A 27,432-nucleotide genomic window follows, 5' to 3' on the forward strand; every position below is an offset into this window, starting at 1 on the left:
ATTTTCTTAGGATAAATACCCAGAACTAGAATTGCTGGATATGGTAATTTAATTTTTAAGTTTTTGAAGAACCTTCATACTGTTTTCCACAGTGACTGCACTAATTTACATTATACCATCAGTGCACTAGGGTTCCCTTCTCTCCACATCTTAGTCAACACTTGATATTGCTTGTCTTTTTGATAATAGCCATGTTGACAGGTATGAGGTGATACCTTGTGGGTTTGATTTGCATTTCCCTGATGATGTTGGGCACCCTCTCATGTGCCTGTTGACAATTTGTCTGTCTTTTCTGGAAAAATGTCTATTCAGATCCTCTGCCCAATTTTTTTTTTTTTTGGTACGCGGGCCTCTCACTGTTGTGGCCTCTCCCATTGCAGAGCAGAGGCTCCAGACGCACAGGCTCAGTGGCCATGGCTCACGGGCCCAGCCGCTCCACGGCATGTGGGATCTTCCTGGATCAGGGCACGAACCCGTGTCCCCTGCATCGGCAGGCGGACTCTCAACCACTGCGCCACCAGGGAAACCCCTCTGCCCATTTTTTGATTTTTTTTTTTTTTACAATAGAGTTGTATGAGTTCTTCATATATTTTGGATACCAATCTCTTATCAGATATGATTTGCAAATATTTTCTCTTATTCAGTAGGTTGCCTTTTCATTTTGTTGACGGTTTCCTTTGCCGTGCAGAAGCTTTTTAGTTTGATGTAGTCTCACTTGTGTATTTTTGCTTTTGCTGCCATTGATTTTGATGTAAAATCCAAAAAATCATAGCCAAGACTAATGTCAGTGAGCTTTTCACCTATGTTTTCTTCTAGTTTTATGTTTTTAGGTCTTAATGTTCCCATGTTGGATTCATTTTGAGTTAATTTTTGTGTGCATTATAAGATAGTGGCTCAGTTTTCCCAATACTATATATTGAAGAGATTGTCTTTTCATCATTTTATATTCTTGCCTCCTTTGTCACAGATTAATTGCCCAAATACGTATGGGTTTATTTCTGGGCTATCTACACTGCTTTGCTGATTGACGTGTCTGAGTTTATGCAAATACCATACTTTTTTGATTACTATAGCTTTGGGATGTAGTTTGAAATCAGGAAGCTTGATGCCTCTAGCTTTGTTTTTCTTTCTCATTATTTCTTTGGCTATTCTCAGCCTTTTGCAGTTGCATACAAATTGTAGTACTGTTTGTGCTATTTCTGTGAAAAAGGCAGTTGGAATTTTGATGATTACATCTAATCTGTAGACATTTTAACAATATGAATTCTTTCAATCCATGAGCACAAAATATCTTTCCATTTACTTGTGTCTTCTTCAGTTTCTTTCATCAGCGTCATACAGTTTTCAGTGCATAGGTGTTTAACCTTCTTGGTTAAATTTATTCCTGTATATTTTAGTCTTTTTGATGCAATTAGAATTGTTTTCTTAATTTTGTTTCTGCTAGTTTGTTAATAGTGTATAGAAATGCAACAGATTTTTGTATATTGATTTCATATCTTACAACTTTGCTGAATTCATTTTTATTCTAACAGTTTCCTTAGTGGAGTCTTCAGGATTTTCTATATATAATATCATGTCATCTGCAAATAGTGACAATTTTACTTCTTCCTTTTCAATTTGGATGCCTTTTTTTTTCCTTGCCTAATTGCTTTGGTGAGGACTTCCAATACTATGTTGAATAAAAGTGGTGGGAGTGGGAATCACTGTTTTATTCCTGATATTAGAGGGAAAGCTTTCAGATTTTCACCATTGAGTATGATGTTATCTGTGGTCTTGTTATACATGGCCTTTATTATGTTGAGGTACATTCCCTCTATACTCACTTGTTTAGAATTTTGGATATTAATTTTGTCAAACCCTGATGGCCACCAGAGCCAGATGATCAAGGCGTCAGCTGTTAAAAAGAAAAAAAAAATCGGGTGCCAGAACAAGGGGCCAGATGAATGTAAAAGCTCCCTTTTGGGAGATACTGGCTCTCCAGAGCACAGCAGAGAGAACACAAGGATGGCATCTGCTGGTCTCCATCCCCAAAGAGAACTCCAGCAGGCCCTGGATGTGTGTTAAATTAGATGCCCGCCCCTCAGGCCAACAGTTTATGGTAAGCAAATAAGCCTCTTTCATAGAACATCTTGGTGCTTTTCAAATGGTTGCCTCTGTTCTGTGCTCTGGGGTAGGTGAGTTCATGTGCAAGCCCTTTAAGAACCATTTCTCAGTTCACTATACCCTGTGGGACTTGGGTATATGAGCCCTGTTGGCTTTCAGAGCTAGATATGTGGGTGGCGTATCTCTCAGGCACAGGTCTTAAAAGTTGGCATGCCCATTGTGGGGTTCAAACTCTTCACTCCTCAGGGTTGCTTTGCTGGGTCGCCTTGCCAGGGGTGGGGTTTACAGTGAGATTGTGTCTCAGCATTTCCTCTTGGTTGTGGGCTTTTTCTTGTTCGCCCGATGTGTAGGAGTTACCCAGCTTTCAATTTTTTTTCCAGAGGAAGTTGTTCCATATGTAGCTGTATATTTGGTGTGTCTGTATGAAGAGGTGAGTCCAGACTTTTCTACCTCTCCATCTTCAACATCTCTAATACTTGTTTCTTGAATGTTTGTAAAAAACATGTAAACTCTTCTGTCGAGTGCCATGTAATACTACATTTACTGCAATCATTAATTTCCTCCTGCCCCTTCTCACCCTCTGATTTCTCTATTCAGTTAACCTCATTCACAAAACAACATTTTCCCTCCACACACATGATCCCAGAGAGAAAAGCAGCAATTGAGAGAATATCAAATCATGAAGAGGAGTTCTCAGACTGAACTATGGAAATAATTGAATGGGATAGTGAAGGAAAAAGACCATTTCTCTTCTTTTGCTTGGCTCTGATGTGTCATGTTTTGTTGTCTGTCTTGGGAGTGGTTTCCTGTCAATTCTTAGGCTAGGTGGTCTTGCATAAATTTGTTGTATTATTAAAGTTGATATAAGAAATTCTGAACATTGAACATATACCTGGGGCTATGAGGAGGCTGTGCTATTTTTGGACCCACTGAACAGGGAGAAGCCTTAATTTTAGTAGGTGACGACAAGATAAAGCCTCTTTGGTTATGTGTATGATAGTCTGCTTCCCTGAACTTTCTCTGCACTTGCATAATTAGTTTTTATATTAAGAAATGAAGAGTTTTGTTAAATAAAGAATGAATGTTCTTAATGAAATTTTTGGCTGACTATGAAATAATGAAATAGGTAGGAGTCCATGTGTTTGTTCTCTCATCACTGTTACTTTCACCCTTCATCCCTTTTTTTCCCCTCCCTTTCTCAAATCTCTGTCATCCTGTAGCTGTGGCCTCTGTATAGTGATGTCTCTTCCTGATAGAAAGGACTTTCATGAGAGATCTGGTAGGAGTACAACTCTGAGAATATTGAATAGTGAGAGGCATCCGTAGAGTAGCCAAGGGAGCATGGAAGCTCCAGATCTCTTCCATTGGTTGGAAGCTACTCAGAGGATGGAACAAGATGCTCTGCCATTTTTTTCTAAATCACAGGAATTTCGCCAAGGAAATCAATATTCACCCTTACCCACATCAGGTGGTCCAGCACACATTTGTTCAACTCTCCCTGTGCAGATTACTCAGAATATTGGGTTGTTTTTCTAATGGCATAAAGCCATCACTCTTCACAGCAGGATGTAAAAAAAAAAAAGAAAAAAATCCCACCATAGTTGAATTAAAACTGCTGAACTCATAAATTCCCCACACCAGAAGGATAAAACCTAAGTTGCATTAACTAGTTGTCATTAAACAAAGTGCTACATATATAAATGTTTAAATTATCCTATATAAATCTTAGGAATAAATATATATACATCTGTATGAGTCATATAAATGAGCAAGTAGATAATATCTACTTGTAAAATGGACTAAGGGTATCAATAGATAATTTATGAGAGAAAAATGGAAATGATCAATAAGTATAGGTCACAGAAATATAAAAATGTGCACATTCATTAATAATAAAAAATTTAAAGTTATGGCAGAATTTCTATTGGATTAGTAAATTTTAAATAGAATAATTATACTTATTCCTTGGCTGTTGTGGCAGAGGGAAGACTGATAGAGAATACTCCTCATTTATGTGTCACACTTTTTCTCATCTTCCTTCCTCTTCCTTTCTATACTCAGTGTCCCTTACTGTGGTCTTTGTGGTTCCTTTTCGCTGTTTTCCTTGTTATTTTGTCTTCTTTTGTAAAATGTTCTGTCTCATTTTATCATAATCCTTTTCTGAGTTCTGTTAATTTCCTTTTTTCTTCCCCATTCATCTTCTGTCTGAGCATAGACTGCTACCACCTGGCTATCTCTGCTTTGAGCTCCTGGATGTACTGCACTGTAGTGTTCCTTCCATAGCTAGAGTTGCTTTCCTAGTTTTTAGGTTCATTTGTAATTTCAGGTTACATTTTAGATCTGCTTTGGGAAAATGATATCCTGGTGAGTTTTCATACATGAGAATAATTATGTGCTCTGTTTCTTCATCTAGTACCTTTGTAGAGCAGCAAACTGAAATCCTTTCCTGTGACTCATATTTTAAGATCAAATGTCCTGGATTATAGCAGCAAGTTCCACGGTGGGTGGGGGTGGGGGTGAATGTGCCAAAGAAATGTTCCAAGCTCCACAGCTTGAGCTGCCTCTTCTTTTGTTACAGCGAAGGAAATAAAATACAGCCTTTGTGAGTAGCCATCTCTCTTGCCTCTTCTTTTGCTACAGTGAAGGAAATGAAGTACAGCCTTTGTGAGTAGTCATCTCTCTAGAGAATGGGATTCTTGATATTTAAACCAAGGCAATGGAATACTACAAATATTTAAGAATTAAAGAAAAAAAATTTTGAATAGGTTTTGACAGATTTTTTGAGGTACAATTGACACAATAAACTGTATATTTAATCTTTGTCATAAAGTGTACAACTTGCTAAATTTTTAAATGTGTACACTCATGAAACCATCATCAGAATCAAGATGATGAACATATTATTCATCTCCAAAAGTTTCCTTACTCCTTGTAATTCCTCCCTTCTGCTCCTCCACTGCCAATGATCTGCTTTGTCATCATTTCCTAGAAGTTTTATATATAAATGGAGTCATACAGTATGTACTATTTCTTTTTATCTAGCTTAGTTGACTCAGCATAATAAGAGCGGCATCCATGTTGGCCTGTGTATCAATAGTTCATCCCTTTTTTTTTTTTTGGTGGTATGCGTACCTCTCATTGTTGTGGCCTCTCCCATTGCAGAGCACAGGTTCTGGACGTGCAGGCTCAGTGGCCATGGCTCAGGGGCCCAGCCGCTCCGCGGCATGTGGGATCCTCCCAGACCGGGGCACAAACCTGCGTCCCCTGCATCGGCAGGCGGACTCTCAACCACTGTGCCACCAGGGAAGCCCCCCATCCCTTTTTAGTACTAAGCAGTACTCCATTTTATGGATGGGACATAGTTTGTGCATTCATTCACCTATTGATGAACGTGTTGGTTGTTTCCAATTTTTTGCTATTACAAATAAAGCTACAATGAGAATCTATATATACATCTCTATATGGACACATGCTTTCATTTCTCTTTAGTAGCAGTGGAATGGCTGGATCATACGGTAGCTATATGCTTAACTAAACTGGTTGTACCATTGTGAATTATCACCAGCAGTGTAGAAGACTTCCAGTTCCTCCACATTCTTACAACACTTATGTCCAATCTTTATAATTTTGGCCATTTGAATTGGTGTGTAGTCATATCAGGCCTTTCACTGTTGTGGCCTCTCCTGTTGAGGAGCACAGGCTCTGGATGCACAGGCTCAGTGGCCAGGACTCACGGGCCTAGCTGCTCCATGGCATGTGGGATCTTCCCGGACCAGGGCATGAACCCGTGTCCCCTGCATCGGCAGGCAGAATCTCAACCACTGCGCCCCCAGGGAAGGCCCATGTATCATCTTGGATGAAGCGTCTATTCACATCTTTTCCCCATTTTTGTGCTGCGTTGTTGGTTTCATTTATTATTGAGTTTTGATAAACTTCCGTTACTAGATATGATTTTCAAAAATTTACCACTGTCTCTGGTTTGTCTTTTCAGTCTTTTAACAGTGTTTTTTTGAATTTTGGTGAAGTCCAATTTTTTTGTTTCTTCTTTTGTGAATCATGAAAAAAATCAGTAGTTCATAGGTGTGTGAGTCTATTTCTGGACACTCTGTTCTATTTCAATGATTACTTTTCTGTCTTTATGCTAATAACACACTGTCTTGATAACTGTAGCTTTATAACAAAGTCTTAAAATCAGGTAGGTAGCGTTATTCCTGTAACTATTGATTTTTTGCCAAACTTAAAAGACAATTCAGTGGAGAAAGAAGTCTTTTCAACAAATGATGCTAGAACAGTTGTACACACATATGTAAAAAAGGATCTTCAACACAACATATAAAAAAATTGAAAAAATGAATATTTAAATGTAAAACCTGAAATTATAAAACTTCTAGAAGAAAACATAACAGATATTTTTACTTTGGGCTATGCAAAGATTTATTAGATATAAAGCCAGAAGAAGTTTTGGTAAAACCAACAGAAGTTCTTTATGCAGAAGGAAAATTATATAGTTCAGAAACTTGTATCTACATTTAAAAAAGAAGAGCATGAAGAAAGAATAAATGAAGGTGTAATTTATATTATTTTGAATTGATGCAAAAGATACCTACTTGTTTAAAGCAATAATGTAATTCTGTATTGGGCATTTATAGCATATGGATAAGGGAAATGAATAGCAGCAGTGTCACAAAAGATGGGAGAGAAGAATTAAGAATACTCTGTTACAAAGTGCCTGCATTACACATGAAGCAGTAAAGTGTTATTTGATGGTGGATTTCTATTATTTAAAAATGTATATTGTAAACCCTAGGGAAACTATTAAAACAGTTTTTTTTAAGTATAAATGATACATCAAGAGAAGAAATAAAATTGAATCATATAGGGCTTCCCTATATGGTGGCGCGGTTGTTGAGAGTCCGCCCGCCGATGCAGGGGACATGGGTTCGTGCCCTGGTCCGGGAAGATCCCACATGCTTCAGAGTGGCTGGGCCTGTGAGCCATGGCTGCTGAGCCTGCGTGACCAGAGCCTGTGCTCCACAATGGGAGAGGCCACAACAGTGAGAGGCCTGCGTATAACCAAAAAAAAAAAAAAAAAAAAAATTGAATCATATAAAATGCTCAATTATACCAAGATAAGGCAAAAAAAGGAGTGGAAAAAAGAAACGTAACAAAGAACAGACGTAACAAATAGAAAACAGTTACCAATTTTATATTTGTCTTTTCTCCTTTTAGTTCTAGCAGTTTTAGCCTTCTGTATTTTGCTGCTTTGTTAGAGACATACATGTTTAGGATTGCTGTTAGAGACATACATGGTTAGGATTATTATGTCTCCTTGGAGAATTGACCCCTTTATCATCAGACAGTGCCCTCTTTGTCTCTGATAATCTTCCTTGATATAAATTCTGCTCTGTCTGAAATTAATATAGCTCCCTCAGTTTTTCTTTGCTTGAAAATGTCTTTATTCTCTTTGACTTTTGAGGTAATTTCATTGGATATAGAATTCTAGTTTGGCAGGTGTCTTTTTTTTTTCTTTCAATACTTTAAAGAGTTCATTTCTCTCTTCATGTTTGAGTGGTGTCTGATAAGAAGTCTTCCGTAATTCTTATCCTCTTCCTCTGTAGGTGATTCTTGCCTCTAGCTTCATTCAAGAAGTTCTCTTTGTCTTAGTTTTCTGCAATTTAAATATGTATGTCTGGGTGGTTGTTCTTGTTGTTGATGATTATTTTTCTTTTTAATATTTATCCTGTTTGGTGTTCTCTGAGCTTCTTGGATTTGTGGCTTGGTGTCTGCCATTAATTTCAAAAAGTTCTCAGCCATTAATTTTTCAAATATTTCTTCTTCCCATTTTTTCCTACTCTTCCTGGTGTTCTAGTCATGCATATGTTACAACTTTTGGTATTGTCCACAGTTCTGAGATGTTCTGTTTGTTTGTTTATTTATTTATTTATTTATTAAATTCTCTTTCATTTCAGATTGGGAAGTTCCTATTGACCTATATTCAAGTTCATTGATCCTTTCCTCAGCTGTGTTGAGATTACTTATAAGCCCATCAAGGCATTCTTTGTACCTGTTACAGTTGCCATGATTTCTACTATTTCTTTTTTATGCTTTCTAATAATATCCATCTCTCTGCTAAGACTACCTATGTGGTATTGTATGTTGTCATTTTTTTCCCATTAGTGTCCTTGACATATTAATTATAGTTATTTTAAATTCCCTGTCTAGGAATTCCTACATATGTGTCAAATCTGAGCCTGGTTCTGATGCTTATGTTAAAAAAAATCAGGGTGCAGTACACTTCATATAGTGTTATTTTTAATGTAAATAGGGGTGATAATAAGAAAATATTTTCTTATTTGCCTGTGTATTCATAAAGGGACATAGGAAGAGTATAGTGGAAAATACTTTTCCCACCTATTTTCATTTTTTTCTGTACTACATCTTCTGAAAGGTATCAACTCATTACATTACATAGATGAAATTAATGAAACATGTAAATGTACTGTATGTTAAAAATGTAAATAAGAAAGAAAAAGTGTCTTGACTTCTACTTCTCATTTAAGATGCTTTCCTTTTCTCTCTTGTCCAAACTTCTCTTGCCCTTTACAAATACTGAGACATATTTTAGTTGTGGGACATGTTTATTTAGGTTACTACTGGCAAGACAGATCAAGACTTGAGCTTCTTTTTTTAATAATTACTGTCATATCAATTATGATAACATTCAACCTCTCCACAAATTAGTTAGCAAGATAGGATTTTAAACTTATGACTGTCTATAATATTTTTGATATACCTTTATGTTATCCTGTGGCTCCTTTGTGGAGGTGTTGGACAAACCATGTGGCTCTGTGCTGTTCACCATGGCTATCATTGTGAGGCTCATACACACACGCTGTGACATTACTATAACATTACAGAGGAGCAGTAAGAGAGCAATTCCATAACGAATGGAACAAAAATTTGGAACTGGAATGTAGAACAGAAAGTATCCATCATTAACACATCTGAGGTAAAAACATAATTTAACTTTAGGAAGTGCCACTTAGAAATTTGGACCCCTATATATTAATTAAAATTTTTATTGTACTAACTGGCTTTTGAGAATTCATGACACAATAAGAAGATGTGGGACTGATCTTATAATTTCATACCCCCTAAAATATAATCCCTAATAGAACGTCCCAGAAAATTGAGCCAGTCCTTGAAGGACTTTGGCTCATGTTTATTTTAAAGGGACCATTTACAAATACCCTGAGTTACTCTTGGAAGTAAGTCCCCTGAACAACAAAAAAGACCTTCCCTCAAGTAAACTGCTTTATTCTCAAAACTTATATGATTAGTCTGGTTGAGAAAATCATATGTGCACATTGCAGAGAAAAACAGCACTTAAAAAAATGTAATGTATTTGAAGTAGTTTCAAGCTAGAGTAATCAGTGTAGTGTTGGTGAAAGGCCAAACAAATTCATCAATAGGAGAAAGTAGGGAGTCCAGAAAGAGAGGAGTATAAATAACCATATGCTTTTGAATAAATACACTAATGCAAATCAATGGAGGCAAGTACAGTCTTTTCAACAAATGGCACTTTATCAAGAGAAATAAAAATATGTGTCTACAAAAGGCTTGTACTGAAATGTTTATAGCAGCTTTATTCAAAATAGCTGGATATTTGGAATGGATGAACATACCATAGTGAATTAATACAATTTTACTCAGATATTATCATATTCATATATTATCACATATCATTATATTATATATATTATATGATATATAATATATATTATATGATATTACATATATCATATATCATGATATATCATATATCATGATATATGATATATGTAATATCATATGATAATATATCATATATCATTATCATATATCATTATATGATATATTATCATATATCATATTACTCAGTAATATGATATTACTCAGAAATACAAAGTAAGGAAACACTGATACACTCAACAATCTGGATGAATCTCAACAAAAATATTGTCAGCTGAAGAAGCTAGACACCAAAGAGTGCATACTATTTTTATGCATACTATTTCTATGAATTTCAAAAGTGGGCAAAATTAATTTATGTGGCTAGATATTACAATAACAATTACCTCTTGGTGAGGAGGGCAAAAGGACATGAAGGGACTTTAATGTAGTGTTCTGTGAGTCTTGTTTGTAAGTTTATACATTTTTCAAAACACATCTAAGATTATCCAACAGCAACAACAACCACAACTGGCATTGGGAGAGGAAACAAAATGGCGGAGTAGAAGGACATGCTCTCACTCCCTCTTGTGAGAACACCAGAATCACAACTAGTTGCTGGACAGTCATTGATAGGAAGACACTGGAACTCACCAAAAAAAAAAAATACCCCACATCCAAAGACAAAGGAGAAGCCACAGTGAGATGGTAGGAGGGGCGCAATCACAGTAAAATCAAATCCAGTAACTGCCGGGTGGGTGACTTACACACTGCTGAACACTTATACCACAGGAGTCCACCCACTGGAGTGAAGGTTCTGAGCCCCACGTCAGGCTTCCCAATCTGGGGGTCTGGCAACGGGAGGAGGAATTCCTAGAGAATCAGACTTTGAAGGCTAGTGGGATTTGACTGCAGGACTTTGACAGGACTGGGGGAAACAGAGACTCCACTCTTGGAGGGCACACACAAAGTAGTGTGCACCTCAGGACCCAGGGGAAGTAGCAGTGACCCCAGGGAAGAATGAACCAGAGCTACCTGCTAGTGTTGGAGGGTTTCCTGCAGAAGCAGGGGGTGGCTGTGGCTCACCGTATGGGAAAAGGACACTGGCAGCAGAAGTTCTGGGAAGTACTCCTTTGTGCGAGCCCTGCCAGAGTCTGCCATTAGCCCCACCAAAGAGCCCAGGTAGGCTCCAGTGTTGGGTTGCCTCAGGCCAAACAACCAACAGGGAGAGAACAACAGGGAGAGAACCCAGCCCCACACATCGACAGTCAAGCATATTAAAGTTTTACTGAGCTCTGCCCACCAGAGCAACAACCAGCTCTACCCACCACAAGTCCCTCCCATCAGGAAACTTACACAAGCCTCTTAGATAGCCTCATCTACCAGAGGGCAGACAGCAGAAGCAAGAAGAACAACAATCCTGCAGCCTGTGGAACAAAAACCTCATTCACAGAAAGATAGAGAAGATGAAAAGGCAGAGGGTTATGTACCAGACGAAGGAACAAAATAAAACCCCAGAAACACAACTAAATGAAGTGGAGACAGGCAACCTTCCAGAAAAAGAATTCAGAATTATGTCAGTGAAGATGATCCAGAACCTCAGAAAAAGAATGGAGGCAAAGATCGAGAAGACTCAAGAAATGTTTAACAAGGACCTGGAAGAATTAAAGAAGAAACAAACAGAGATGAACAATACAATAACTGAAAAGAAAACTACACTAGAAGAAATCAATAGCAGAATAACTGAGGCAGAAGAACGGATAAATGACGTGGAAGACAGAATGGTGGAATTCACTGCTGTGGAAGAGAATAAAGAAAAAAGAATAAAAAGAAATGAAGACAGCCTAAGAGACCACTGGGACAACAATAAACACAACAACATTCGCATTATAGGGGTACCAGAAGGAGAAGAGAGAGAGAAAGGACCAGAGAAAATATTTGAAGAGATTACAGTCAAAAAATTCCCTAACATGGGAAAGGAAATAGCTACTGAAGTCCAGGAAGCACAGAGAGTCCCATACCAGATAAAGCCAAGGAGAAACACTCCAAGACACACAGTAATCAATTGGCAAAAATTAAAGACAAAGAAAAATGATTGAAAGCAGCAAGGGAAAAGCAACAAATAACATACAAGGGAACTCCCACAAGGTTAACAGCTGATTACTCAGCAGAAAATTTACAAGCCAGAAGGGAGTGGCATGGTATACTTAAAGTAATGAAAAGAAGAAGCTACAACCAAGATTACTCTACTTGGCAAGGATCTCATTGAGATTCAACGGAGAAATCAAAAGCTTTAAAGACAAGCAAAAGCTAAGAGAATTCAGCACCACCAAACCAGCTCTACAACAAATGCTAAAGGAACTTAAGTGGGAATCACAAGAGAAGAAAAGGACCTACAAAAACAAACCCAAAACAATTAAGAAAATGGTCATAGGATATACATATAAATAATTACCTCAAAGGTGAATGGATTAAATGCTCCAAACAAAAGACACAGGCTTGCTGAATGGACATAAAAGAAGACCCATATATAAGCTGTCTAAAAGAGACCCACTTCAGACCTAAGGGACACATACAGACTGAAAGGGGGGGGGGATGGAAAAAGATCTCCCATGCAAATGGAAATCAAAAGAAAGCTGGAGTAGCAATACTCATATCAGATAAAATAGACTATAAAATAAAGAATGTTACAAGAGGAAAGGAAGGACACTACATAGTGATCAAGGGATCAATCCAAGAAGACGATATAACAATTATAAATATATATGCACCCAACATAGGAGGACCTCAATACATAAGGCAGATACTAACAGCTCTAAAAGAGGAAATTGACAGTAACACAATAATACTGGGGGACTTTAACACCTCACTTACACCAATGGACAGATCACCCAAAATGAAAACAAACAAGGAAACAGAAGCTTTAAATGACACAATAGACCAGATAGATTTAATTGATATTGATAGGACATTCCATCCAAAAACAGCAGATTACACTTTCTTCTCAAGTGTGCATGGAATTTCCCCAGGATAGATCACATCTTGGGTCATAAATCAAGCCTCAGTAAATTTAAGAAAATTGACATCATATCAAGCATCTCTTCTTACCACAATGCTATGAGATTAGAAATCAATTACAGGGAAAAAACACAACCATATGGAGGATAAAAATATGTTACTAAATAACCAACAGATCACTGAAGAAATCAAAGAGGAAATCAAAAAATACCTAGAGAAAAATGACAATGAAAACACAACGATCCAAAACCTATGGAATGTGGCAAAAGCACTTCTAAGAGGGAAGTTTACAGCTATACAAGCCTACCTCAAGAAACAAGAAGAATCTCAAATAAACAATCTAAACTTCCACCTAAAGGAACTAGAGAAAGAAGAACAAACAAAACCCAAAGTTAGCAGAAGGAAAGAAAGAATAAAGATCAGAGCAGAAATAAATGAAATAGAAACAAAGAAAACAATAGCAAAGATCAATAAAACTAAAAGCTGGTTCTTTGAGAAGATAAACAAAACTGATAAACCATTAGCCAGACTCATCAAGAAAAAGAGGGAGAGGACTCAAATCAATAAAATTAGAAATGAAAAAGGAGAAGTTACAACAGACACCACAGAAATACAAAGTATCCTAAGAGACTACTACAAGCAACTCTATGCCAACAAAATGGACAAATTCTTAGAAAGGTATAACCGTCCAAGACTGAACCAGGAAGAAATAGAAAATATGAACAGACCAATCACAAGTAATGAAATTGAAACTGTGATTAAAAATCTTCCAACAAACAAAAGTCCAGGACCAGATGCCTTCACAGGTGAATTGTATCAAACATTTAGAGAAGAGCTAACACCCATCCTTCTCAAACTCGTCCATAAAACTGCAGAGGAAGGAACACTTCCAAACTCATTCTATGAGGCCACTATTACCCTGATACCAAAACCAGACAAAGATACTACAAAAAAAGAAAATTACAGACCAATATCACTGATGAATATAGATGCAAAAATCCTCAACAAAACACTACCAAACAGAATCCAACAACACATTAAAAGGATCATACACCATTATCAAGTGGGATTTATTCCAGAGATGCAAGGATTCTTCAATATACGCAAATCAATCAATGTGGTACACCATATTAACAAATTGAAGAAGAAAAACCATATGATCCTCTCAATAGATGCAGAAACAACATTTGACAAAATTCAACACCCATTTATGATAAAAACTCTCCAGAAAGTGGGCATAGAGGGAACCTACTTCAACATAATAAAGGCAGTATACGACAAACCCACAGCAACCATCATTTTCAGTGGTGAAAAACTGAAAGCATTTCCTCTAAGATCAGGAACAAGACAAGGATGTCCACTCTCACCACTATTATTCAACATAGTTTTGGAAGTCCTAGCCACGACAATCAGAGAAGAAAAATAAATAAAAGGAATACAAATTGGAAAACAAGAAGTAAAACTGTCATTGTTTGCAGATGACATGATACTATAGAGAAATCTAAAAATGCCACCAGAAAACTACTAGACCTAATCAATGAATTTGGTAAAGTTGCAGGAAACAAAATTAATGCACAGAAATCTCTTGCATTCCTATACACTAATGATGAAAAATCTGAAAGAGAAATTAAGGAAACACTCCCATTTACCACTGCAACAGAAAGAATAAAATACCTAGGAATAAACCTACCTAGGGAGACAAAAGACCTGTATGCATAAAACCATAAGAGACTGATGAAAGAAATTAAACATGATACCAACAGATGGAGAGATATACCATGTTCTTGGATTGGAAGAATCAATATTGTGAAAATGACTGTACTACCCAAAGCAATCTACAGATTCATTGCAATCCCTATGAAATTACCAATGGCATTTTTTACGGAACTAGAACAAAAAAATCTTAAAGTTTGTATGGAGACACAGAAGACCCCAAGTAGCCAAAGCAATCTTGAGGGAAAAAAACGGAGCTGGAAGAATCAGACTTCCTGACTTCAGACTATACTACAAAGCTACAGTCAAGACAATAGGGTACTGGCACATAAACAGAAACATAGATCAATGGAACAAGATAGAAAGCCCAGCGGTAAACCCACACACCTATGGTCAACTAATCTATGACTAAGGAGGCAAGGATATACAATGGAGAAAAGACAGTCTCTTCAATAAGTAGTGCTGGGAAAACTGGACAGCTACATGTAAAAGAATGAAATTAGAACACTCCTTAATACCATACACAAAAATAGACTCAAAATGGATTCAAGACCTAAATGTAAGACTGGACACTATAAAACTCTTAGAGGAAAACATCAGAAGAACATTCTTTGACATAAATCACAGCAAGATCTTTTTTGATCCACCTCCTAGAGTAATGGAAATAAAAACAAAAATAAACAAATGGGACCTAATGAAACTTAAAAGCTTTTGCACAGCAAAGGAGACCATAAACAAGATGAAATGACAACCCTTAGAATGGGAGAAAATATTTGCAAACGAATCAATGGACAAAGGATTAATCTCCAAAATATATAAACAGCTCATGCAGCTCAATATTAAAGATACAAACAACCCAATCCAAAAATGGGCAGAAGACCTAAATAGACATATCTCCAAAGAAGACATACAGATGGCCAAGAAGCACATGAAAAGCTGCTCAACATCACTAATTATCAAAGAAATGCAAATCAAAACTACAATGAGGTATCACCTCACACCAGTTAGAATGGGTATCATCAGAAAATCTACAAACAACAAATGTTGGAGAGAGTGTGGAGCAAAGGGAACCCTGTTGCACTGTTGGTGGGAATGTAAATTGATACAGCCACTATGGAGAACATTATGGAGGTTCCTTTAAAAACTAAATATAGAATTACCATATGATCCAGCAATCCCACTACTGGGTATATACCCAGAGAAAGCCATAATTCAAAAAGACACATACACCCCAATATTCATTGCAGCACTATTTACAATAGCCATATCATGGAAGCAACCTAAACGCCCATCGACAGATTAATGGATAAAGAAGATGTGGTACATATATACAACGGAATATTACTCAGCCATAAAAAGGAACGAAATTGAGTCATTTGTTGAGACCTGGATGCATCTAGAGACTATCATACAGAATGAATTAAGTCAGAAAGAGAAAAACAAATATCTTATATAAACGCATGTACGTGGAACCTAGAAAAATGGTACAGATGAACCGGTTTGCAGGGCAGAAGTTGAGACACAGATGTAGAGAACAAATGTATGGACACCAAGGGGGGAAAGCCACAGGGGGTTGGGGATGGTGGTGTGCTGAATTGGGCAATTTGGATTGACATGTATACACCAATGTGTACAAAACTGATGACTAATAAGAACCTGCTGTATAAAAAAATAAATAAAATAAAATTCAAAAATTAAAAAAACACATCAATATATACACCTAAGATCCATATTTTATTTTATATCATTATACCTCAATAAATATTAAAATATTCAATAATGGTGTTCTGAAAACTGGACAGTCACATGCACAACAATGTAACTTGATCACTATCTTACACCATATACAAAAATTAACTCAAAATGGATTGAAGACAAACTTAAGACATGAAAACATAAAACTTCTAGAAGAAAATATAGGTGGTAAGTTCCTTGACATATGCCTTGGCGATGATTTTTTGAATATGACACTAAAAGCAAAAGCAATGAAAGCAAAATAAACAAAGAGCACTATATCAAACTAAAAGACTTCTGCAGAGCAAAGGAAATTATCAACAAAATGAAAGGGAAACCTACTGAATGGGAGAAGATATTTGCAAATCATAAATCTGATAAGGGGTTTGCACACAAAATATAAAAAAACTCATACAATTAAACAGTGAAAAACAAAGAAAAAATCCAATTAAGAAATGGGCAGAACTGAATAGACATTTTCCGAAGAAGACATGCATATGGTCAAGAGGTACATGAAAAGATGTTCAACATCACTCATCATTACAGAAAGGCAAATCAAAACCATAATGGGATAGCAACTTATACCTGTTAAAATAGCTATTATCAAAAAGGCAAGAAATAAGTGTTGGAAAGGAGGGAAGAAAAGGAACTGTGTACTGTTGGTGGGTATATAAATTGTGGCAGCCACTCTGAAAAACAATATGGCGGTTCCTTAAAAAAATAAAAATAGAAGTAATGTACAAAGATAGCCTCATCCATCAGAGGGCAGACAGCAGAAGCAAGAACAACAATCCTGCAGCCTGTGGAATGAAAATCACATTCACAGAAAGGTAGACAAGATGAAAAGGCAGAGGGCTATGTACCAGATGAAGGAACAAGATAAAACCCCAGAAAAACAACTAAATGAAGTGGAGATAGGCACCCTTCCAGAAAAAGAATTCAGAATAATGATAGTGAAGATGATCCAGGACCCCAGAATATGAATGGAGGCAAAGATCGAGAAGATGCAAGAAATGTTTAACAAAGACCTAGAAGAATTAAAGAACAAACACGTGGAAGAGTTAAAGAACAAACAAACAGAGATGAACAAAACAATAACTGAAATGAAAAATACAGTAGAAGGAATCAATAGCAGAATAACTGAAGCAGAAAAATGGATCAGTGACCTGGAAGACACAATGGTGGAATTCACAGCTGTGGAACAGAATAAAGAAAAAAAAATGAAAAGAAGTGAAGACAGTCTAAGAGACCTCTGGGACAACATTAAATGCACCAATATTTGCATTGTAGGGGTCCCAGAGGAAGAGAGAGGGAAAGGACCCAAGAAAATATTTGAAGAGATTATAGTTGAAAAACTCCCTAACATGGGAAGGGAAATATCCACCTAAGTCTAGGGAGCACAGAGAGTCCCATACAGGATAAACCCAAGGAGAAACACACCAAGACACATATAATCAAACTGACAAAAATTAAAAACAAAGAAAAATTATTAAAAGCAACAAGGGAAAAATAACAAATAACATACAAGGGACCTCCCACAAGGTTAACAGCTGATTTCTCAGCAGAAACTCTACAAGTCAGAAGGGAGTGGCACGATATATTTAAAGTTATGAAATCAAAAGCTTCACAGAGAAGCAAAAGCTAAGAGAATTCAGCACTACCAAACAAGTCCTACAACAAACGCTAAAGGAACTTCTCTAACTGGGAAACACAAGAGAAGAAAAACAAACCCAAAACAATTAAGAAAATGGTAATAGGAACATACATATCAATAATTACATTATATGTGAACAGATTAAATGCTCCACCCAAAAGACACAGGCTGGCTGAATGGATACAAAAACAAGACCCATATATATGCTGTCTATACGAGACCCACTTCAGACCTAGGGAAACATACAGACTGAAAGTGAGGGGATGGAAAAAGATCTTCCATGCAAATGGAAATCAAAAGAAAGCTGGAGTAGCAATACTCATATCAGATAAAATAGACTATAAAATAAAGAATGTTACAAGAGGAAAGGAAGGACACTACATAGTGATCAACGGATCAGTTCAAGCAGACGATATAACTATTATAAATATATATGCACCCAACATAGGAGGACCTCAATACATAAGGCAGATACTAACAGCTCTAAAAGAGGAAATTGACAGTAACACAATAATACTGGGGGACTTTAACACCTTACACCAATGGACAGATCATCCAAAATGAAAATAAATAAGGAAACAGAAGCTTTAAATGACACAATAGACCAGATAGATTTAATTGATATTGATAGGACATTCCATCCAAAAACTGCAGATTACACTTTCTTCTCAAGTGCACATGGAACATTCTCCAGGATAGATCACATCTTGGGTCATAAATCAAGCCTCAGTAAATTTAAGAAAACTGAAATCATATCAAGCATCTTTTCTGACCACAGTGCTATGAGATTAGAAATCAATTACAGGGAAAAAAACACAACCATGTGGAGGCTAAACAATACGTTACTAAATAACCAAGAGATCACTGAAGAAATCAAAGAGGAAATCAAAAAATACCTAGAGAAAAATGACAATGAAAACATGACGATCCAAAACCTATGGGATGTGGCAAAAGCAGTTCTAAGAGGGAAGGTTATAGCTATACAAGCCTACCTCAAGAAACAAGAAGAATCTCAAATAAACAATCTAACCTTCCACCTAAAGGAACTAGAGAAAGAAGAACAAACAAAACGCAAAGTTACCAGAAGGAAAGAAATCATAAAGATCAGAGCAGAAATAAATGAAATAGAAACAAAGAAAACAATAGCAAATATCAATAAAACTAAAAGCTGGTTCTTTGAGAAGATAAAGAAAACTGACAAACCTTTAGCCAGAGTCATCAAGAGGGAGAGGACTCAAATCAATAAAATTAGAAATGAAAAAGGAGAAGTTACAGCAGACACCGCAGAAATACAAAGCATCCTAAGAGACTACTACAAGGAACTCTATGCCAGTAAAATGGACAACCTGGAAGAAATGAACAAATTTTTAGAAAGGTATTACCTTCCAAGACTGAACCAGGAAGAAATAGAAAATATGAACAGACCAATCACAAGTAATGAAATTGAAACTGTGATTAAAAATCTTCCAACAAACAGAATTCCAGTACCAGATGGCTTCACAGGTGAATTCTATCAAACATTTAGAGAAGAGGTAACACCCATCCTTCTCAAACTCTTCTAAAAAATTGCAAAGGGAGGAACACTCCCAAACTCCTTCTATGAGGCCACCATCACCCTGATACCAAAACCAGATAAAGATACTACAAAAAAAGAAAATTACAGGCCAATATCACTGATGAGATGAATATAGATGCAAAAATTCTCAACAAAATACAAGAAAACAGAATCCAACAACACATTACACCAGAAAGTGGGCATAGAGGGAAGCTACCTCAACATAATAAAGTCCATATATGACAAACGCACAGCAAACATCATTCTCAGTGGTGAAAAACTGAAAGCATTTCCTCTAAGATCAGGAAAAAGACAAGGATGTGCACTGTTGCCACCCTTATTCAACATAGTTTTAGAAGTCCTAGCCAGGCAATTAGATATTAAAAATAAATAAAAGGAATACAAATTGGAAAAGAAGTAAAACTGACACTGTTTGCAGATGACAGGATATCTATACATAGATAATCCTAAAGATGCCACCAGAAAACTACTAGAGCTAATCAATGAATTTGGTGAACTTGCAAGATACAAAATTAATGCACAGAAATCTCTTGCATTCCTATACACTAACATAGAAAGATCAGAAAGTGAAATTAAGAAAACAATCCCGGGCTTCCCTGGTGGCACAGTGGTTGAGAATCTGCCTGCCGATGCGGGGGACACGGGTTCGTGCCCCGGTCCGGGAGGGTCCCACGTGCTGCGGAGCGGCTGGGCCCGTGAGCCATGGCCGCTGGCCTGTGCGTCCGGAGCCTGTGCTCCGCAGCAGGAGAGGCCACAGCAGTGAGAGGCCCACGTACCGCAAAAAAAAAAAAGAAAAGAAAAAACAAAAAACAATCCCATTCACCACTGCAACAAAAAGGATAAAATACCTAGGAAAAAACCTACCTAAGGAGGTAAAAGACCTGTACTCTGAAAACTATACGACACTGATGAAAGAAATCAGATAACAGAAACAGATGGAGAGATATACCATGTTCTTGCATTGGAAGAATCAATATTGTGAAAATGATTATACTACCCAAAGCAATCTAAAGGTTCAACACAATCCTTATCAAAGTACCAATGGCATTTTTTTTTTTTTTTTTTTTTTTTTTTTTACAGAACTAGAGCAAAAAATCTTAAAATTTGTATGAAGACACAAAAGACCCTGAATAACCAAAGCAATCCTGCGGGGAAAAAACGGAGCTGGAGGAATCAGACTCCCTGACTTCAGACTACACTACAAAGCTACAGTAATCGAGACAATATGGTACTGGCACAAAAACAGAAATATAGATTAATGGAACAGGATAGAAAGCCTAGAGATAAATCCACGCACCTATGTTCAACTAATCTATGATAAAGGAGGCAAGGATATACAATGGAGAAAAGACAGTTTCTTCAGTAAGTGGTGCTGGGAAAACTGGACAGCCAAATATAAAAGAATGAAATTAGAATACTCCGTAACACCGTACACAAAAATAAACTCAAAATGGATTAAAGACCTAAATGTAAGACTGGACACTATAAAATTAGAGGAAAACATGGGAATAACACTCTTTGACATAAATCACAGCAAGATCTTTTTTGATCCACCTCCTAGAGTAATGGAAATAAAAACAAAAATAAACAAGTGGGACCTAATGAAACTAAAAGCTACTGTACAGCAAAGGAAACTAGAAACAGGACAAAAAGACAACCCTCAGAATGGGAGAAAATACTTGCAAACAAATCAACAGACAAAGGATTAACCTCCAAAATATATAAACAGCTCATGCAGCTCAATATTAAAAAAAAACCCAGTCAAAAAATGGGCAGAAGACCTTAATAGACATTCCTCCAAAGAAGACATACAGATGACCAAGAGGCACATGAAAAGCTGCTCAACATCACTAATTATTGGAGAAATGCAAATCAAAACTACAATGAGGTATCACCTCACACCAGTCAGAATGGCCATTAACAAAAACTCTACAAACAATAAAATGCTGGAGAGGGTGTGCAGAAAAGGGAACCCTCTTGCACTGTCGGTGGGAATGTAAATGATACAGACACTATGGAGAACAGTATGGAGGTTCTTTAAAAAACTAAAAATAGAATTACCATATGACCCAACAATCCCACTACTGGGTATATACCCAGAGAAAACCACAATTCAAAAAGACACATGCACCCCAATGTTCACCGCAGCACTATTTACAATAGTCAGGTCATGGAAGCAACCTAAATGCCCACTGACAGACAGATGGATAAAGAAGATGTGTTACATATATACAATGGAATATTACTCAGTCATAAAAAGGAATGAAATTTGGTCATTTATAGAGACGTGGATGGACCTAGACACTGTCATACAGAGTGAAGTCAGAAAGAGAATAACAAATATCGTATATTAACACATATATGTGGAATCTAGAAAAATGGTACAGATGGACTGGTTTGCAAGGAAGAAATAGAGACAAAGATGTAGAGAACAAATGTATGGACACAAGGAGGGAACATGGAAGGTGGGGTGGTGGTGGTGGTGGGATGAATTGGGAGATTGGGATTGACATGTATACACTAATATGTATAAAACAGATAACTAATAAGAACCTGCTGTATTAAAAAAATAAAATTAAATTAAAAATATTAAAATTAAATTACAGAAAAGAAGAAAAAAACTACTGTATGATCCAGCAATTCCATTTCTGGGTACTTATTCAAGGAAAATGAAAACACTAACTTGAAAATGTATCTATACCCCCATGTATATTGCAGCATTGTTTACAATAACCAAGATATGGAAACAACCTAAGTATCTACTGATGGATGAATAGATAAAGAAAATGTGGTTATTTATATGATGGAAGATTATTAAGCCTTAAAAAAGAATAAAATTCTTTTAATTGAAGTATAGTTGATTTATAATATTATTTTAGTTTCAGGTATACATCACAGTAATTCAATATTTTAAAATTATACTCCTTTTAAAGTTTTTACAAAACAATGGCTATACTTCCTTGTACTGTACAATATATCCTTGTTGCTTATTTTATACATGGTAGTTTGTATCTCTTAATCTCCTAACACTATCTGGCCCCTTCCCCCCTTCCTTCTTCCCATTGGGTAACCACCAGTTTGTTCTCTATATCTGTGAGTCTGTTTCTGTTTTGTTATATTCATTAATTTGTTTTATTCTTTAGATTCTATATATAAGTGGTAATATAGAATATTTGTCTTTGTCTGACTTATTTCACTAAGCATAATACCCTTTAGGTCCATCCATGTTGTTACAAATGGCAGAATTTGAGTTTTTAATGGATGAATAATATTCCATTGTACATATATACTACATCTTCTTTATCCATTCATCTGTTGATGGGCACTTAGTTTGCCTCCATATCTTTGTGATTGTAAATAACGCTGCTATAAACATTGGGTACATGTATCTTTTTGAATTAGTGTTTTTATTTAAAAAGAATGAAATCTTGCCATTTGGGACAACATGGATGGACCTCAAGGACATTAACACTAAGTTAAATAGGTCAGACAGAGAAAGACAAATACTGTATGATCTCTTTTATATGTGGAATCTTAAAAAAAAAGAAATCAAGCTCGTATATACAGAGAACAGATTAGTGGTTGCCAGCGGTGAGGGGGGTGGTACAAAAAATGGGTTAAGGAAGTACAAAATAAGAAAGGACAGGAGGGAAGAAAGGAAGGAAGAAAGAAAAATATCTGTAGGAAATTATGTGGTTTAATGTCTAAGTTATAAATATGTTCCAGAAAAGTTTGTGCCAATTAGATTTCTAGAAATAAAATTATAACTTAAATTAAGTAGAATTTTTTATTGTGGGTTGAACTTGTTATAACTCAAATAACTGTTATGGGATGTGTGGTAAGCAGAATAACGGCCCCACACACACCAAAAAACATTTGTGTAGAGAGAGAAACTACGATGACATGTCAGATTGGCATAGATCCAAAAGCACATTTGTTGGCCAGCCTGAAAGAAAAGAGGAGTGAACCTACATTGTTACAACCCGATGAAGGTTATATTTTTAAATTGTCTGTGGTTGGTATAAAGAAATAAATTTGACTTTTAAATATTGACGTTATATCCAGCTAGCTTTCCTGTGCAAAAAAATTTCACAAACATAATGGCTTAAAACAACACATATTTATTAGCTCATAGTTCTGTAGGTCAGAAGTTTTAGCATGATGTGGTTGGATATTCCACTCCTGGTCTCAAAGGCCAATAGCAAGGGATCAACCAACATGGGTTCTAAGGAAGGATCTATTTCCAAGCTCATTCAGGCGATTGGAAGAATTCAGTTTTCCATGGTTGTAGTACAAAGGTTGCCATTTTCCTGCTGGCTGTCAGCTAAGAGCTGCTAGTTTTAAGAGGCTGTGTACATTCCTTCTCACATGGCCCACTCCATCCCCAAAGCCAGCAGGGTAGAATCTCTCTTTTTTTAATTTTTTTATTTTTTATTATTTTACTACTCAGTCTTTGAAATCTGATAGGCATTTTACACTAACAGCACATCTTTTTTTTTAAAACATCTTTATTGGGGTATAATTGCTTTACAATGGTGTGTTAGTTTCTGCTTTATAACAAAGTGAATCAGTTATACATATACATATGTTCCCATATCTCTTCCCTCTTGCGTCTCCCTCCCTCCCACCCTCCCTATCCCACCCCTCCAGGCGGTCACAAAGCACCGAGCTGATATCCCTGTGCTATGCGGCTGCTTCCCACTAGCTATCTACCTTACGTTTGTTAGTGTATATATGTCCATGCCTCTCTCTCGCTTTGTCACAGCTCACCCTTCCCCTCCCCATATCCTCAAGTCCGTTCTCCAGTAGGTCTGTGTCTTTATTCCTGTCTTACCCCTAGGTTCTTCATGACATTATGTTTTTAGTTCCATATATATGTGTTAGCATACGGTATTTGTCTTTCCCTTTCTGACTTACTTCACTCTGTATGACAGACTCTAGGTCTATCCACCTCATTACAAATAGCTCAATTTCGTTTCTTTTCTGAGTAATATTCCATTGTATATATGTGCCACATCTTCTTTATCCATTCATCCGATGATGGGCAGTTAGGTTGTTTCCATCTCTGGGCTATTGTAAATCTCTCTTATATTGAATCCCTCTCATGCTTTGAACCTCTCTAACTGCTCTCTGACCTCTAGACCCAGAGTTAAAGAGCTCTCATGATTAGATCTGTCCTACCTGGATAATTTCCCTATTTTAAGATCAGCTGATTAGGGACCATGATTAGATCTGAAAAATCCCTTCAAGCAGCACCTAGGTTAGTGTTTGCTTCAAAAGCTGGAGGAAGGTGTATGTATACCAGGGGCCAGGATCTTGTGGGCAGGCTTAGATTTCTACCTACTTCAGTTCACCATCTGGTCCCGGAAGATCCACGTTCATCCCTTATGCAAAACATACCCCATTCCCAAGGTTCCTAAAGGTCTCATCTCATTATAGCATCAACTCAAGTCCAAAGCCTCATCAAAATCTCATGAGCTCAAATTTCCAAAATCTCATGATCCAAATCATCTAAAACAGGTGTGGATGAGGCTTCTAAAAGTAAACCACCCTCGGTGCAGTAACTATCTGTGGACTTGTGAAACTAAGGACACAAGTTACATGCCCCCAAAACTTCCACGGTACAGTGGTGGGACAAGCACAGAATAACTGATACAGACATTCTAGTTCCAAAGGGTAAAAATGGAGAGTAAAAAGGAGTCATTGATCCATAAGAGTTTTGAAGTTCAGCTAGACAAATGTTGGATCTTTCTCAAGGCCTGGGGATAATCCCTGTGGCTCTTGGCTCTGTCCTCTGAGCTCTCTGCTTTGTCCTTTGCACTTTGGTTCCACCCAAGAATGCAAAGGGGCCATCTTAGAGTTCTGTCCATTACATATTCCTAGTTACCTAATAGTGTTCATTGGGAATGAATGTTAATTTCATAAAGATATTTTTTGTATATCTATTGAGATCATCATACAGTTTTTCTCTTTAATTTGTGTTGAATGACAGTTATCTACTTTCCTAGGTTAAGCTGGACTTAGTGTTCATGATTTTTAAAAATGTTTTCATAAATTCTTCAATTTGTTTTGCTAATATTTTATTAGGATTTTTGTATCTTTTTAACATACTGTTAATTTTGCTTTTATATATTTGAGGCTATTTTATTTAGTTGCATAAATATTTTTTCAGTAATCTCACTGAATTGAATTTTATATCATTATCCATTTTTGAAGAATTGTTTGAAACAACAGTAAAAGATTTTAAACAAATTAGATAAATCAATAATTAGTTAAATAAATTATAATATATTCATACCAAATTCATATGCAACTCTAAAAAATGATGAGGAAGCTCTTTAGGTACAAATGTGGGTTACTATTTAGATATATTAAGTGAAAAGAGAAACATTAGTGCCCGGAAAATAAGTTTTCTGGACTGATTCCCTTTGTAAACAGATAAGAATATGAGATAAAATATATTTAAAATAACATTTCATTGAAAGTGTGGATGATCTGGCAGGAAAGATGAGATATTCAGGCCAAAGATTTTGTGAAGACAGTCTTCAGGGCATAAACTGATCGTTGAAGGAAGATTTTACACTGATAACATTTGATCTCAGGGGTTTTTCTGGATTCCCAGGGAATGGGGACAACAGGAGTCAGACACCAAAGCCCCGGCAGTGGGAAGGTCTAGTAAGAGACCCCCTTCCCTAAACGTTTAGATGCCAAAGACTTACTGAGGCAGTGAAGGGTAAATACACTGCCTCCTAACTTTCCAGGGAAACAGGCAAAAATTTTTGCCCTGTTTGAACCTTGGAACTGAGCAGAAGGAAGAAAAGAATGCCTCAGAAATTTAATCATTACCGAACCCTTCCTTTCATTTTAAACTCACTGGCCTTGGGTCATCTGAAAAACATCTCAAACCACGCATGTACACACATACACCAAGATGACTTGCTCCAAAGCTTTCTAAACAACCTAATCCTCACCATGTATGGAGGAGGGCTTGTCACGGTCACTTAGGGGTGCACTTTTGTGTTTTGTTTTCCCTACGTTGCTCCAGGAAGAACATGCTTTACTTCTAAATAAGTCTTGAATTAAAGAAATCATAGGAAATTAGAAAATAATATAGAAAAGGAATATATATATATGTGTATATTTATGTGTAATATATATATGTGTATAATTGAGTCACTTTGCTGTACAGCAGAAATCAGCACAACATTGTAAATCAACTACACTTCAATAAAAAATTTAAAAATCTAAAAATCAAACCATTGTAAAGCAATTATACTCCAATAAAGATGTAAAAAATAAAAAATCACAAGGGATGTTCTAAAGTGCTTGGGACCAAGTAACGGTAAGACACTACATGTCAAACTCATGGAAAGTTAGAGCAAATTGTACACTCCTAAACATATTTATCAGAAAAGAAGAGAGAACTCAAAGACTTGGAAAATGAACAAAGGGACAAACCCAAAGAACCTAAAAGGGAGGATATGTTAAGCATAAAGGCAGGAATCAATTATATATATATATGTATATATGCTTATGTCTTATACATGTTTCTATCTTTTATATGTTCATATATAAATTTGAATATAGATTCAAATTCAAAGGAACAATATAAAAATATCAAAATTGATACAAGAAATATAAAATTTAATAGCCCACTAACATTTATATAAATTGAAAGAGTATGTAATCTGTTGCCCACCCTCTCTTCTAGAATTTTGTCCACTATGACATGGACCTAACACTAATCTGATAGCAGTAATTCCTTATTGTTTTTCCCCTGCCCTGCTTGAGATAAACAGTTAGTCTAAAAAAATATTCTGTAAATATCCACCTGTTGATATACAAGGGTGCAGTGACTCAAGAACATTCATCCTGCCTCACTTGCATCCATGGATCTGTCTCTTTCTCCTTGAGATAAAACCAA

General features: G+C 36.4%; 1 protein-coding gene across 6 annotated transcripts in view; it reads right to left on the reverse strand.

Annotated features, from left to right (window-relative positions):
- The window catches only part of LOC309828770 (sodium-dependent phosphate transport protein 1-like), a 138,098-nt gene that overhangs the window by 106,146 nt on the left and 4,520 nt on the right, over positions 1–27,432 (reverse strand). For 5 of the 6 annotated variants that reach the window (XM_082664317.1, XM_082664318.1, XM_082664319.1 and 2 more), the window contains exon 3: positions 8,897–9,069. The exons of the other annotated variant lie outside the window; for it this stretch is intronic. In XM_082664317.1, the coding sequence (XP_082520443.1) occupies positions 8,897–9,069 (173 nt within the window). The remainder of the gene's footprint in view (positions 1–8,896; positions 9,070–27,432) is intronic. 6 annotated transcript variants of the gene reach the window in all.

This window comes from Grampus griseus (genome assembly GCF_964374135.1).
Source record: "Grampus griseus genome assembly, chromosome: 10".
In the NCBI taxonomy this organism is placed as follows: domain Eukaryota; kingdom Metazoa; phylum Chordata; class Mammalia; order Artiodactyla; family Delphinidae; genus Grampus; species Grampus griseus.